This window comes from Triturus cristatus, chromosome 12, assembly GCF_964204655.1.
Source record: "Triturus cristatus chromosome 12, aTriCri1.1, whole genome shotgun sequence".
NCBI lineage: Eukaryota > Metazoa > Chordata > Amphibia > Caudata > Salamandridae > Triturus > Triturus cristatus.
In genome coordinates, this window is record NC_140595.1 from 24618985 (window position 1) to 24635832 (window position 16848).

At 45.7% G+C, this 16848-nt stretch overlaps 1 protein-coding gene across 5 annotated transcripts in view; it reads left to right on the plus strand.

The window, feature by feature from the left end:
* Positions 1 to 16848, plus strand: part of HAPLN4 (hyaluronan and proteoglycan link protein 4) — a 94440-nt gene that overhangs the window by 49008 nt on the left and 28584 nt on the right. For all 5 annotated transcript variants that reach the window (XM_085637597.1, XM_085637596.1, XM_085637594.1 and 2 more), the window contains one exon: positions 4438 to 4740. In XM_085637597.1, coding sequence (XP_085493723.1) covers positions 4438 to 4740 — 303 coding nt within the window. The remainder of the gene's footprint in view (positions 1 to 4437; positions 4741 to 16848) is intronic.

The following is a 16848-nucleotide window of genomic DNA, read 5'->3' on the forward strand; positions in this document are numbered from 1 at the left end:
TGAGCAAGCGCCTGCAGGCTCCTAAAGCCTCGCGGCTTCCTACCAGCGTAAGTTTTAGCTGTCCTTAAGTTCATCTGCGAGTGGATATGTATATTTAGGTCCCCACAGATGATCATAGGATGTGGATATAATGCTAATTCTGTATTAATCAGTTGGAAAATGCCTGGGTCATCCAAGTTTGGGCCATATATTGAGCATAATGTGATCACTTGTTGCGAGACCACCGCCTCTATCATTACCCAGCGTCCCAAATTATCAATTTTGTACTTCTTCAATTTAAGTAATCCTTTTTTAGCGAGAATCGCAACACCCTTAGTATTAACTGCCTGCGTGGTGCAGGCCAAAAGCTCAAGCCCCAGGGAGCCGAGCCAGGCCCTATTCGACCATGCAATATGCGTCTCCTGCAGAAACAAAAGGTCCCACGAGCTGAAGTATATAATTCTGGACTGCGCTCTTCTTTTCCCAGAGTCATTCAAACCGCAAATGTTAAGTGTGCAGCATATTAATTTCTTCATCCTATATCCTTATCACATTCCATATTTAATACCAGGAATCTAACATTATATTGTCTACCCCACCAAAAGAATTTCCTCCCAGCAGCTTGCATGGCATATAACATCCGATACATCCAATACAATTAATACAACTGATACAGCAAGTTTTCTTTCAAAAACTAAAGCAAATTTTAATCTTGACATATATAAATCTACAAACTTTAACTAAAGCGGTCTGATAAAGATTATACCAAATATAAACTGTACTCCTTGCTGAATCGGTTAACCCCTGCACCCACCCACCCCCCCCCCCCACCACCCCCCGAACCACCCTCATGGAGCATTGGGAATTCCTTCCCTAGTGATGATAAAGCCCAGTGCCTGTCCTCCACCTCCCCAAAACCACCTTCATAGTAACAAAAAAAAAAAACGTTAACCAACCACCTATAGTCCCCAAGGAGCATTCATAACTCCATATCCTGCATCCTTTCAAGCTTCCCCGCCTTTATTAACTAACACGCCGAGTACACCCTCCCAATGAGAGTATAAGAGTATAAGGCCTACAGCACCCCCCCTCTGAGATACCCTAGAACCTCTTCACTGTGTATCTCCAAGACACTAAGTACAAGGCAACGTGCATGAGGCATAAGCCATATAGAATAATCAAATAGACTGAAGGTATTCTTTTGCCTTTATATCTGAGACAAAAAACTGACTACGACCACCCTTAACAACCTTCAATTTAGCCGGGTTTTGGAGGAACACCTGAGCCCCCTTAGCCTGAAACTCTGGTATGAGCTGTCTAAGCCTCCATCGCTGCCCAACCGTGTCCTGACAAAAATCCGGTCGGACAAAGAACTCACAGCCCTTAGCGCTTCTCCTTTTATTTGGCCGTGCTAAATCGTAGAGCTCCTCTCTCGCTCGACATGTTTCAGCCAGTGCCTTAGAGTGTTCTGGCTTTCCTCAGGACCGTTTTTTTAAAAAAAGGTGTGGTGAAATAAAACAGACTTAGTGTTGTGGTACAGACTATGTGATACACTCACTAAGGCGTTTTTCTATATGTGAGAGGGGGATTCCCTTCTCATGCATATGCTTTGGGTTATTAGCCAAGGCTTCCTGGAGGGAAGCGGTAAGGGGATGACCAGTCTTTCTGGTCAGTGCCTGCCTTGTACCTGTTGTCCCGCCGTCGTCCTCCGGAAGCCTTGGCTAATAGCCCAAAGCATATGCATGAGAAGGGAATCCCCCTCTCACATATAGAAAAATGCCTTAGTGAGTGTATCACATAGTCTGTACCACAACACTAAGTCTGTTTTATTTCAGCACACCTTTTTTTAAAAAAACGGTCCTGAGGAAAGCCAGAACACTCTAAGGCACTGGCTGAAACATGTCGACCATCTGAAGGATGCAAGGGGCAGTAACTCGCCACCCTCACGCGTCCTGTAGCCTTACTTTTAACCGCTGGTGACGGCCCAGTTATTAAAATTTAATTTACCCTCGGGTACTGGGACCACCACCAAGCCGTTTTAAATTACAACTCACCCAACCTCACTGCACTCTCAGCAATATACCAGCTTTGACTGCTCTTTGCCACATTACCCGGACTGAGCTAAGGATTTATTATTGTGAACCCAAGGACCATCTTTGGCGTTTGTGAGTATTACATAGTGAAGCCTAACCAGCCTCACCGCATAATACTTCACTTTCCTAAACTTTGGAGCTCTCAACTAAATCTGAATGCATATTTCTTGTAGCATTGCTGACCTTAGAGCCAGTCAATAACGCTTGTTATCGGCACTCATCCGGCATATCGGCCCAAGCTTCTGGTAGAGGTACATAAGGAGAATAACTAATGATATTTAGAATGATTGATTGGCTTCACGGTCAATATGGCTATTAGCACATGAATGTCCCATTCTTGTCACACCCCCTTTTCCACCCCTCTAAGTTAGATTCTGTTGGGCGAGCTGTAGTTAAGGGATTCTACTAGATTTGAGGTATGCATTCTTAGGGCTTGGATTGGCAGCCCCACTCCCAACATTCAAATGGATGTGCACATTTATTTTGTGGTGTTTTACTTGGGGTGGGGGGCTGTGTAGGAGCTCGCACCACTTTGCAACTGCTTCGGAGGTCTATAATGAGATGTGGCTGGGGTACGGCAATATTTCATCCTGATGAGTGGGGTTGAGCTCCGTCCTAATCGCAGTAGAAGACCTGCACATGTGCTGTATTCGGATGGGATGAGATGAGGGGGGTTTGGGGTTTCAGCACCCATTCAGAATCAGATAACGCCTTCTTTGAGTTGGAGGGAAAAGTCTTCTGTTCCCAGAGATCTACCACCTAACCCTTTGTACTTGGCAGTGGGATCACTGAGCGGGTCAGTGGGCACCTCCAGTTCGGGTCAGTGGGCGATGTGTTAAGAACTCCTTGTGGTAGCCAGGGGCCTCGCGGGAGTGTGGTGTGTCTTGAACTAGTCTCTTTCCCAGAACTAGCGTGGGAAAACAAAGACCTTGGTCAAAGAGTTTTAGTGCAAAGAAGGTGATGGCAGCATGGCGTTCGGAGACACTTGTGTAAATAGTGTTGCTACCCTCCAGGCAACATTTCAGGCCATGGTCAGTAAGAATAGGCCCACTTCGGACATGCCATAGATGTTGAAATGTGCTCTCTGTGACCACAATGGTTTGGGGGTGAAGGGTATATTAGCGCTGAGGATCACTAGAAGTTGGGTCCCTTCTTTGACACATTATTGACCAGCAGAAGAAAGCTGAAATTGATGAAATGGCAGCAGCGGCGCCCGGCCCAGTACCAGGAACCCATGCTGCCTGGCAGGTGCCAGAGAGCCCGCACCTTACTGCAGATCCCCAAAATCCACTGGGATCTTTAGATGGATCTCCTTATGGTCAGCACACATGAAGGCCACAACAGAGGCCTAGAGAGCCCAATCCAGGGGAGAAGATGAGTTTATAAAGTCCTGAGAGTCTCGGAACCTTGTTTTTATTTTTAAGAACAAATTTTTATTGTGTCAAATTAGCCATCACCATGCAGAGCCCTGTAATCCAGAGACGTCTGCCATATCCTTCATACATGTACATACAGGCAATAGCAGAACCTTGTTTTTAAGCCCTTCTTCAGTCACAAAAGAGCTGAAGTCTTTTTCCAATCTTCTGTTACTTCAACCAATACTTTTACACCATCCTTTGGGAGACCAGGAACTCTCGGGTGCAGCTCCTCGCTTCCGGAACATCCACCTCCTCGTCATGTAATGTTCTGTGTTATCCTCAAGATACATTCCTTCTGTCTTACCTTCCCATTGGTCTGTTTTTATTGACTCGCCATTGATTTAAAATGTTTTAAAATAATTTTATTGCGCATCATGAAGCTTAGTGTAACTCTGTTAAGTAGGGATTGTGGCTGCACTCCAAATCATCATATTAAACATCTTCACAATATTCACATAATTCCCATGAAGTTCATGTAGTTACAAATTAATGTGTTGATCTAAGACTGCCCTTGTATGCGTTGTTTATTGACGTGCATTTACACTATATTTTGCATCTTCTTCCGGGTCATCTACAGGGGTCGGAGGCAGGTCTTCCTACTCTAGCGGCTGCAGTCTGACGTCAGCCAATCAGTGGGTCTTGTGTCCAAGACTAGCTGAGGCAGATTTGGGTCTTCCTCAGAGGCTGCTTCAAACTGCTGAACTGTTGGTTAATATCTGGAATTGCGCATCAGTTAATATCGGATATTGGCTAGCGGTAAATATCTGTTATTGTGCATCCTTTATAATCTCAGCAATTGCAGGCACACCTGGCAGCTAGCTGCTGTAGAATAAAATCCTCAAATGTGTTGCTTTGGAAAGACACTGAAGACCTTGCTGTCTCTTAACAACCCTAGTCATTTCTTTGGCAATTGTAGAATTACTGCCTTTTTGCCTCTTTCCACACAGGTGTGGTGTTTCCGTACCACCCAAGGCTTGGCCGATACAAACTCAATTTCCACGAAGCGCAGAAGGCCTGCTTGGGGCAGGACGGCATCTTGGCCTCCTACGACCAGCTTCATGAGGCCTGGGTGGAAGGGCTGGACTGGTGCAACGCCGGGTGGTTGGATGATGGCTCAGTGCAGTACCCTATCTCCAGCCCCCGTGAGCAGTGCGGCAAGAAGGACACCGCCGTCGGCGTGCGAAATTATGGCTACCGCCATAAGGACGACGAGCTCTACGATGCCTTCTGCTTCACCTCCAACCTCAACGGTAAGTCCCGCTTTGGAACCCAGCAAGAGAAGTGCCTGCACCCCAGGCTACTGTTGGCCCCTGTCCTGCGTCTTGAGAAGGTTCAGGAAAAGCCTGTAGTACCTGAATGATAATTTTGATACCATGCATACTTTGTTAAAAGATATACGTTCCAGGGCCCTCGTCAAGAGGCCACTGCAGCTTACATCACCCATTGCCGCTGCCAGAGCTGCCAACAATAGTACCTGCATGACTACTAACTATCACACTCCAACAATTGTGACAATTCAGACTATTTCAGACCCCAAAGCTCTAAGAATGGCTATGGTGGCAGGTATTCGTAGTTTTTAAAGTATATAGAATTAATAAATAAATGTTGTTCTGCTCATCTCTAAATTACACAAACAGTGCCACCATGTGGCAGACTGTCCTAAGTACTGGTGTTGACCAGTAAGTGCCGGTGCCGAGCGCCGGAAACCACCGGCTCAAATTAAGCACGGTTTATATGTTTTTCATGGGTGTCTTAGGCATCTGGATTGTCTACATTTAAGTAAACAATCCCAGAGGCCGGAGACAGCCAGGATCTAAGAGGATGGAGTTGTTCTGGAGTCGTCTGGCATTAGATGCTGGGGTTGGTTGGGAGTCGTGTGGCCCCAGAGGCTGGGGTTGGTCGGGAATCGTGACGCCCCAGAGGCTGGGGTTGGTCGGGAGTCGTGTGGCCCCAGAGGCTGGGGTTGGTCGGGAGTCGTGTGGCCCCAGAGGCTGGGGTTGGTCGGGAGTCGTGTGGCCCCAGAGGCTGGGGTTGGTCGGGAGTCGTGTGGCCCCAGAGGCTGGGGTTGGTCGGGAGTCGTGTGGCCCCAGAGGCTGGGGTTGGTCATGAGTCGTGTGGCCCCAGAGGCTGGGGTTGGTCGGGAGTCGTGTGGCTCCCGAGGCTGGTGTTGGTCGGGAGTCGTGTGGCCCCCAGAGGCTGGTGTTGGTCGGGAGTCGTGTGGCCCCCAGAGGCTGCGGTTGGTCGGGAGTCATGTGGCCCCCAGAGGCTGCGGTTGGTCTGGAGTTGTGTGGCCTCAGAGGCTGGGGTTGGCCGGGAGTCGTGTGGCCCCAGAGGCTGGGGTTGGTCAGGAGTCGTGTGGCCCCAGAGGCTGGGGTTGGTCAGGAGTCGTGTGGCCCCAGAGGCTGGGGTTGGTCAGGAGTCATGTGGCCTCCAGAGGCTGCGGTTGGTCGGGAGTCGTGTGGGCCCCAGAGGCTGGGGTTGGTCAGGAGTCATGTGGCCTCCAGAGGCTGCGGTTGGTCGGGAGTCGTGTGGCCCCCAGAGACTGGGGTTGGTCCTGCTTTCAGTGGCTCCAGAGGTTGTGGCTGGTCTGAGTTTCAGGGGCTCCAGAGGCTGAGGCTGTGGCTGGTCTGGGTTTCAGGGGCCCCAGAGGCTGGGGTTGGACCGGTTCTAGTGTCCAGTTGGTCAGATTCACAGGAGCTGACGTCGGCCAGGAGCTCCTGGGCCCGGATCCCGGTGAGACTGCCTCAGTAGCCTGGTAGAACAACATCACTTGTCAGACCGATCATGCTCCGTTGTGAACAATGCCTTCACAGATGTTATTTCACGCTGGCTGGCCGCAGAGCTGCACATCTTGCGCTGAGACATCGCTCATGAAACCTATTAAATGAGAGAGCACCTCTGGACAGCCAGCTACCTCCGCCCCTCCCCAGTCCCTCCGTGAGCTGGGCCCTAATGAACACATTAGGCGCAAATGCCTTTTCAAACATTTTCACACCTCTGCTGCAGGGGCCTGTGGGACAAGGAGGGGCTGTGGGGTGAAGGAGGCATCTGGTCAGCTACATCTGTGGCTAGGAAACCATGAGGCTGAATACAGACAAGGCCCTGTACAGGCCAGTTGATTCTATGTGCTTTATCCTGCTGTGCCTCAGTCTGTAAGTACTGGGAATGTAAACACAGCCCCTTATATACATATCTGTTGCATAAGCACCATCTGTACAGCATGTTGCCCAGTGTTTAATTTAAGCCAGTGGTTTCCGGTGCTGGGCACTGGCACTTAATTGTCAACGCCGGCATTTACGATAGTGTGCCACATGGTGGCGCTGTTTGTGTTATTTAGAGATGAACAGAACAACAGTAATTCAATATGCAATAAAAACAACTAATACCTGCCGCCCAAGCCATCCTTATAGTCTTGGGGGCCTCGAATAGTCTAAATTGACACACGTGCACATGGGGACTGTTATGAGCAGCACGGGCAGCGATTGGTGCAAGCTGCAGTGGCCTCCTGACGAGGCCGCTGGCACTTACTTATTACCAGCGTAAGCACTGATTCAGCCAATGTCTGCCCTAAGAAGGAGTCCACACCTCCCGGCACATTTTTATTCTGTAAACTGGTTTAGGGCGGAACCTAAGGACAGAACAGTCCATCTGAACAAAAGTGCTTGACACAGGCCTGAGCCCACCCGAGGCTCACAGGGATTCTTTGTCGGATTCATCTTCCCGCTTCCTCCTGTGTGTATCTGAAGACCTGCCCCGCCGGCAGGGTACATTGCACCCTGTAGGTCAGTAATACTCAAAGTAGCCCCCCCGGTAAACAGCAATGGTGAGTTGATGTTTACTCGACTCAGCACTAACATTCAAAAGATGTTAAATAAATAGGCAATCCTTTATTTAAATGTTAAAGACCCGAAGCAACTACGTTGTCCTGCACTGATTAACTTTAGGAACACCTTCGCTTTTAAAGACATCTTGCAGCAAAAGTGAAAAAATACGATATGCTCTCTTAAAATTTCAAAAAGTGTATTTTAATAACACGCAGAACCATTTCACCTTAGTACATCAGATGTATATCAGTGCATTGAGAAGTAATTTTTTTTTTTAAGTGATAGATTTCAAACATAGATTCAGAGACATTCATTCTTTCCATCACCCTGACAACAATGCCAATAGTGAACTAAGACGCAAGTCAGTCGTTATGTGCACTCTTTGCGTGGTCTGGTTTTGCATTATACATGACGAATATGATAAGTTTATTAAATCAAAAACAGGATAAGGTTTCGTACAGCGCACAAGTCATGCATGTGGAGGTCCTCATATACGATAATGAAGAAAAAAGGAGAGAAAGTGAAATAAAACAATTGCCTAGGATGAAGTAATGTGGGGATGTGGGGATGTGGGGATGTGGGGATGTTGGGAATAATCCCTGGTTTTCTGGGTTTTTTAAGTGCTGTAAAGCTGCGATCTTATTACTTAACGTTTTTCCCATCATACTGGTGCTTTTTAATGTGTGTTTTTTAGAGACTTTAAAAAATGTCTCTCTCATTTTAGGAAATATTTAACCGTTTTTTTTTTTCTGTTACTTTATTCGGCTCTACTGTTCCATAAAGAATTTTGATGATGACGGTTTTACATTGTGCAATTCAACCTGATGTACATGCTTCTCTACCCCTACCCACACCATAACTGCCACAACCCCTCACCCCGAAACCTCCCCATCTCCTGACCGCCACCCTGTTAGCATCAATGCAGCCCTTGGTCACATCACAGATCAAACCTTTTGGCCCCTGGGGAAAAATTTGTGAGTACCCATGCTGTAGGTGTTGACTACATCTCTACATCGCCTAGCTTCTCTTCACGGGTCCACATGGCCACCCTTGTACCTGGCCAAGACCTGTGCCTTCTGCTTTCCCCAGTCTGGCTGTAGGGCTCTGGGTGACCTTTTGTGTTTCAGGTGGTCGCATTTAATGGCCTCACAGATGCCACATCTTATCTGTGAATAGGCAGTGAACTCCTAGAATGAATTTCCGGTTCCTGCACTCATTTATTTCTACGCTTGGCCCTCCATGCATCACAAATCCTTTAATAACAGAGGGGGCAGAGACCCTGGAGCCACCTTCCTCTGCCTTTTGACTCTGTGAGACATTCTGTAGAACTCGCCCCTCTTCTAGCCAACCCCCTGGTAAGTTGTGTCTCGTCTGGCATCCCCCCACTGTCTCTGACTGATTTTTTAATTTTTTTACTTAGATTTATATAGCGCGAACTTGACCCGAAGGTATCGGGTATCAGAGCGCTTTACATAGCACCAGTTGCGTTACATGTGGACACATTCATTTTTCTTAGGCACGGGGGGGATTAAGTGATTTGCCCAGAATCACAGGATGTTCAGCGTCATTGCCAAGACTCAAACCCAGTTCTCCAGATTCGAGGTCGGCCACCGTAGCCGTTAGGCCAACTCCTCTCCCCTCCCCAAAAATCACTGCAATGATACCTCTGCTATCTCCACACAAGATGCACTCGCAGGTGAACCTATAGTCGCACTCCCATCTCCGAGGTTCCCTTGTGGGAGCAAAACAGCAAAATATTGTGATAGGACTGCCACAGCAGTGGGTTTTCGACCTGGCAGATGCATGTATGACCGACCTCGGCAACAGTGAGGGACTGATAGCCCACAATCATACACTATTCCTCCACCACAAAATAATTTACACCCTCAATCATCTAATGTCCCTCGAGAGATTCATGTAGGAAGCGGTTTACCATAGTTTGGGCCCCAATGTCATCATCGTCCCAACGCCTCTCTGCTTTAGAATACCTTTCCAATCTAGTAAAGGATGAGCAGGGAACTCCTTGTCACAGGACACCATGCCTTCAGTCCTGCTCTTTCATTTAGAAACCCAGTGGATTCTGGGGGTTGTAGTCTTGGTTGGAAAGGCATCAATTGGACTAACAAACTTGATTGCACTGACTTGTATCCGGACAGCCCAGGACCAGGTGCACTAGTAATAAGCAAAGGAAGGCATAATTTAAGGATAGTATTTCAAGCGTTACTTATGATGTATCGCTACTATAGCAGCGACATATCAGTTACGTTGTATTATGGCAATGCGCTGTTGCACGCTCATGGTTTCTGGCTCTGGTATCATTTTGTATGCGTCTTTAATTCATATTCATGCGTTAGTCAGACGCAGTGTCCACGATACATTAGTAAGGTTTTATTTTCTTGTTCATTTACTTGTCTACTTCTGGCAGGATTTTCCTAGATTTCATTTCCTTCGATCACTGTGTACAATAAGTGTACCACTGTTGCACATTTTCATTGAGATGCATGCTGGGTATCGTAGTTTAGCGGATTATCAGGCTCCCGCGTGCACATTAGCAATTGATTCGTCTCTCGGCATGTTCGCTGTCGTGTTTTGGGACCCCCACGTTACAAATTTACAGTTGTCGGAGTGGAATGACGCACGGGTGTTTGAATAGGAAGGGTCGCCATAGAGTCCTTTGCCGACGCTACACGCGAGCACAGTCGTTTCCCACTCTGCTTCTGTTCTCACCACAATGTGGATCACGGTCATGCAACATGACTCTGTACCATTTCCTGCATGGACTTTTCATATTTACACATTCCTACTTTTATTTCTTTTATGTTGCCTTTACTACATACTGCTGTTTTCTGACCATCATGAGGCTTTTTTTGTAAAAAAAGATTCTCTTTATTCATAGTTACCCCTGACGAAGGGTGCTTCACCCAAAATGCATTGAGTCATACCAGCAAAATAAACATCAACTCACAGTCTCTTGTAAATGAAAGTTACAAAAGGTATCATAAGTGTGGAGTAACATTTGTATCTGCATTGGAAACTTGTAATTGACATTTTTTTAATAAACTGTGCTTAACAGTATAATTACTACTCTGTTTGAATATTTTAGCAATTTGTTGAAACTAGCATCAGGATTGCTTGATTTTGAACCTCCGGCAGCTAGTTGTGCGTTCTAGGTGTAGTTCACCTTCGAGTGGACCAGCTTAAAGCAATTTATTATGCGAGCAGAGGCAGGACTCACTCCAGAACTGTACGCGATCATGGTGTGCATTGTTTGTAATTTGGTTTCTTGTCAACAAATGGTTAACTAAGTGCATTATAACAATATTTTTCAATGTACCAGTAATAGTCATCCCCTCGCCTTACCCTGGACCTCCAAACTAGCTGCTCGCTTCATTGCTCAGTTTCAACCCGCTTCCCTGGAGATCGGCAGACATGAAAAGGGTTAAAACTTGATCCATATTAATCTTGCTGCCCCAGAGGCACTTTTTCCAAGATCTGCTGCTCATTTCTCAGGAATCAATGGATCAATAGCTCTTCGTGGAAAGGTCGGTGCTCCTGGGATGTCAGATGGAAAACACAAAGCCTCCTGGCGCATTCCTTGTCCTCCATGGACCCATCCAATACTCACCTTTCAATAGCCACAGGTCAGGGGTGGAAGGTCAGCTTGATGTCTGGACTAGAGATGCATGGGGACCGAGAGTAGTGGCAACCACATTTATCTTTGTAAAAGACTGTACACTTTGGTGCGCAAAGCATTCCTGTTATGTTAATTGTATTTATCGTGGCCTATGCAGTGCTTCTTGGCACTGTAGAAGCAAACAACCCAACAATCCCCTGAGGAGTCACATTGTACACTGAAACACCGTTTCCTATTATCACAAAAGCGAAGAGAAAACCACACATAAATGAGCTGGAAGCTGCTCCTGTACAACAAGACAATGGGGTAATGCCTCCATTTTAATCAAGAAGAAGAGGACAACCATGTGTATATGTGTAGATTCATGGACAAACCATGGGGGCATATTAAGAAGAACTGTAGCATCTGCATCAATGCGTCAAATTTCTTGTGCCTACCTCAAATGCCCTAACGACACAATGGATGTGCTGAATTTACAATACAGTGCTCCATGGAATAACCACTCACGAGTGCGTCAAATTCTGACGCATCTTTTGGCGCTAAAATGAGGCATTGCTGGAGTTGGTCATAAGACAGATGCAACGCCAGCAATCTGTCAGAACACAGAGGCGAGTCCCATGTTAAAAGCCCTGTGTCGATCCTTATGCCTAGTTTGAGAAGGCGTAGGGATTTTGATGCAGTCCACTCAGAGTGACTCAGTGAAAAATTGTAGATTTCACTGCGCAAGTTCTTTGTGGCTTTTAATGTGGTAATGCATACTCTGCCTACATTATATCTGGTGCAGGTATAATGTGATGCAGGCCTCTACAAACTGACGTATTGGGCCCAATATGTCATTTTGTAAATGTGGAGCAGTGTGGAGCACTGGCTGTGCTGACGCTTCGTCAAAAAAATTATGCTGTAGCGGCGCTAGCTTTTTTGTAAACATGCACCCATATTTTCCCAGTCTTTAATTCCGGGCAGCCATGGATGGTTGTTTTATTCTGGTTTGGTTGGGTTGGGTTGGGTTGGGTTGGGTAGGGTACCAGCTTACAGTGTTTTGTAACAGGAAAGCTATGGCATGGTTTCCACGGTAAGCCAGCATCACCTTAGATCAGAAGCATACAATGACCTCCAAATAGCCTCTGTCCATCAAAGCTGATTATTTACTTTACAAAATGGAGGTGGGAATTAGTTCACCTGTAGTTCTTGGATTGACTAGAGAAAGATTTTCAGCCGATAAGCAACATTTAATAGTTTTTATTTAAGTGGCTCGTAGCATGTGCACTACGGATGGAATTGTAAATAGGCCATGAGTAGCTTCTTTACTTGGTGCAGAAAGAGCGCTTGATGTTACAGGAAGAGGATGGTCCACAAGGCAGGACTGGCTGTACCAGGCATCTGGCGCTTCGCTGGGAGGGTTGTTTTGTAGCAGTCCAGCAGTTTTAAAACCACTGCAAGGATCCTTGTATGTTCAGCAGTTTTTGTGCAAAAAGAAGTGTCAAGTTAACACTGGTGATTAATGTACCTGCTGGAGGAAAGTGGGAGTTTTGTCTAGTGGCAGTTTTGACTCACATAAGGTAGCACAGAGGGTTAAAAGTCCTGCTGCAAAAAACGTGTACCGTGCTTATCAAAGAACAACTTTTTTATGTGCATAGCTCGGAGGGTTACTGCTTTTGCCGCAGAGATTCTTTTGGTACTGTGCAGTCCACAGGTTACAATAGTAATCAAGCACAGTGAGATATGCACTGCCATCAAAGAGCTGCATGGAAAAGTTATGTTTTTTTCCAGGTCTTTCATTATCCTGATGTTACTAAAAAGGGTTTGTTTACGTATAAATATATTATTATTATTAAAGTGAACCCTAATCACTGTGTTATGTTCTGAGTCCTGAGTTTGTGCTTCTCCAGACCAAGCACTCTTTAAAAAGTACGTACCAGTATGGATGACCTGTGAACCCTACACCTTGTAGTCTCCTCTGTCTAACATTTTCTATACAATGATTTACACATGTATGATGCATTGTCTTTGTATGTGTGTGTGATGTAAAGTGCTCCAACACTGGTATGAGAGGTGCTATAAAACAAATAAAATACATGTAGGAGAGGGGTTATGGAGCGATGAGAGGCCCTGTTGGAGGGCGATAGTGAGGGAATCATTGAAGAGCCAAACAAATATCGTCGTATCCTGGTGCATAGTAAGGTCATCATTTTCTCTACTTTAAAAGCGAATACAATTGAATATATAATGACAAATGTATTGTGGAATGCACCATTTCCCCCCAAATGTTCTTGGGGGATTCCCTCCCATGCCTTCCTTTGCAGTGGTCAGGCTCACTCGCTATGCACCATATGGAGGCTGGTCTCACAAAATTTGCCAGGACTGCTTTGGGTTCCCAGTTCGGTCCTGATGGTCCAATGTCCGTCACAGAGAAACAAATGGCGGGAGCAACCGTATCTGGAGGGATGGTGGAGCCATAGATTGGCGGCTTCCTTGGAGGTCTAGGGGCATCATCTCCCTACATATCTGGAAGAGGTGGAATGTCAGGCATGAGGTAGAGTGCAAGAGTCTGCTGGGGAGGTTTGGGGAGGTTTGGGGCGGTTTGGGGATGCCGAGGCTATAATACAGTTGTAAATGAGATACAGGACTGCAAAGGTAAACCAGCCTAATTTTTTGCCCGTTAAAAATTAGTGTGAAAGTGGTGTTCTGTACTTTTTTCAGCAGGAGCAAAGTCCTCGCACAAGAGTGTTGTCTAGTTTGGGGCTAATGAGTGTCAATCATTTCTACAATTAGGTTCGGAGAGGTAGTACAATCCTAGACAAAGGAAAACAACACACCCTCTCAGGTTTGCGCTCGTCCCCTTAGTACTGGGTAGTTCAAAAAGACAATGGTCTGGTGAGGTCAGAGATCCTCATGTAGCGGGGCTACAGTTAGTGATTTAAGGAAAAAATTCAGTAGTATTGGTGATATGTAGAACTCCATTAGATCCAAATATGAAACGTATACAAGGACACAGGAGAGTAGAGGAAGGCATCACATTTTATTTAACATCATAAAATGGAGTCGCTTCCATTCCTACCATTTTTGCATTTCTAAGAAAGTGTATATTGTATATACAGTGCTCACACATACAAAAGTGAGGGTGCGTGAAGTGAAGTGCTTAGTGACAATAAAAACATTTCATCACATTGAGAAACAGGTCAAAAGAACCCGATTGGTTTAGACTATGTTTAGGGAACTTTGAAATTGTGGTCGAAGGCGTTTCGATCTTAGTGAGTCAAGATCATCATCAGGACAATGTAAGTGCGAGCACGTAAAATCTAAATTGGGGGAAAACAGCCAATTACTGATGTCCTAGATATGAATTAATTAACAACAAGGTGTTACGTTGTGGTAATAGCGCAATGAAGGCGTGTTAAGAGGAGGCAACATCAGGGCAATTAATGTGATGTTGAGTTGTCGCCAAGTAGAGCGATCATGCTGTTTCAGGGATGGTGGTGGTGCAGCCATCACTAATTCGTGAAGTATTGGTGTGTCCAATATCATGGGCGCGAGAGTAAGTGCAGCTGGCAGTAAACGCCGTCGACCACAATTTCAAAGTTCCCTAAACATTGTCTAAACCAATTGGGTTCTATTGATGCCTTCCTCTACTCTCCTGTGTCCTTGTATACGTTTCATATTTGGATCTAATTGAGTTCTACATCTCACTAATACTATTGAATTTTTTCCTTAAATCACTAACTGTAGCCCCGCTACATGAGGATCTCTGACCTCACCAGACCATTGTCCTTTTGAACTATCTTCTACCCCAGGTCACATTCGTGAGGGGTTCCCTTGATTTTCATACACGTCCCCTTAGTACTGTCAGTACTACTCCCCTAGGCTCTGTACTCATACTCTCAGTGCTGTCCTCACTCCTCTCACAGATTCTGCACTCATTCCCTCAGTACTATCTGCACTCATCCACCCACAAGCTCTGTATCAATTTCGTCTGTGTCTGCACTCATCATCGGTGTCTGCACTCCAGCCCCTTGGGTGAGCACTCATTGCACCAGCTCTGTATCCATGTCCTCAGTCTCTGCCCTCCTCCCCAGAGTGTCTGCACTCCAGTCCCTTCAGTGCCTGTACTTATTCCCCTCGGGGTTAGCACTCATCCCCTCTGGGTCTGCACTCATCCCCACAGGGTCTGCACTCATCCCCACAGTGTCCCCAGTGTCTGCACTCATCCCCTCGGGTTCTACACTCATCCCACATGCTCTGTACCCATGTCCTCATTCTCTGCACTCATTCCTTCGGGTGTGCACTCATTCCCTCGAGGCCTGCACTCATCCCACATGCTCTGTAGCCATGCCCTAATTCTCTGCACTCATTCCCTCCGGTGTGCACTCATCCCCACAGTGCCCCCAGTGTCTGCACTCAACCCCTAAGGGTATGCACTCATCCCACATGCTCTGTACCCATGAACCCAGTGTCTGCACTCAATCCCTCAGGGTATGCACTCATCCCACATGCTCTGTACCCATAAACCCAGTGTCTGCACTCAATCCCTCAGGGTATGCACTCATCCCACATGCTCTGTACCCATGATCTCACTGTCTTCACTCGTCCCCTCAGTGTCTGCACTCATCCTCTCAGTGCTATCCTGCTCCTGCCATAGATTTGGCACTCTTCTCCTCAGTGTCTTATGACATGGATACAGAGCTTGTGGGATGAGTGCAGTCTCTACACTCATCCCATCCGTGTCTGCACTCCAGCCCCTCAGTGTATTTTCAATCCATTATTCACTCGTGGATACAGATTTTACTCTGCGTTTCTGGATTCAGAGCACTTTTAATTTATGCAAAGGGTTTAAAAAAAATGTCAATAACCCCTGACTCTAGAGAAGAAATGTATGTTCAAATTGGAATACTGGAATATAGGAATGATGTCTGGGAGTAATTAATACAGTTCATTTAAATCAGTGCTACAAAGGAAAAATAATATACGTGTTCCCTATTGAAGTCCAATTTTGGGGATGAAACGTGTTGGCTGGGCTGACATCTTTGTTGAACATGGAAGAATAAAGGATTGAAAATAATTGTGTCTTGAGTGGCCCTTTTTAAATTTCAAATTGACTGTAGATTTGTTGTTGTTTTTCTTTCCCCTTCCTTCCTCTTTATTTTCTTTTCCCTTTTCTTGACTTCCTTCCATCAAAATTTTCCTTCTTGCTTTCCTTTTTTCTTATTTCATTCATTCTTGCCTTCTTCCCTACTTCCTCCATTCTTTAATTCTTTCCTTCCTTCTATTGAATCTTTTCTTTAAATGTTTTTGCGTTTTCTTGTCTTTTTCCCTTATTGCTTTCTTTCCTTTCTTTATTCTTTCCCTAGAGAAAGAAATTCCCTTTTTTCTTTTTTATTCATTTTTCCCTTTTTCTTTTCTTCGCTTTCCCCTGTCTTTCTTTCAACTTCCATTCTTTCTCTTATTATTGCTTTTTTACCTTTCTTGCTTCTGTCCTTAACATATCCTTTTCCTTCCTTTCTTTCCTTTACTGGTTCCTTCTTTTTTGTCTTTTCCTTCTTACCATCTTTCCTTTTTTCTCTCATTCCTTCCTGCTTTCACTTCTTTCCTTCCACCTCTTATGTTCTTGTTTTCGTTTTTTACTACATTTTTCCTTCTTCCTTTCCCTTTTTTATCCTTCCTTTAATTTCTTTTCTACACTTCCCTCCATCTTTATTTTGTCCCGTCTTTCCTGCTTTCTTGCCTTTTTTCCTTCTCTCCATATTTAATGCCTTAATTGTTCCCTTTTTTCGTTCATCTTTCTTTTTTCCTTCCACACTTTTTTTCTTGATTTCTCCCCCCCCCCGGTTCTTTCTTTCCTTTCATCTTTCTTTAGTTTTTTTCTTTCCTTCCTTTCTTCCTTCATGTTTACCTATTTCTTTCCC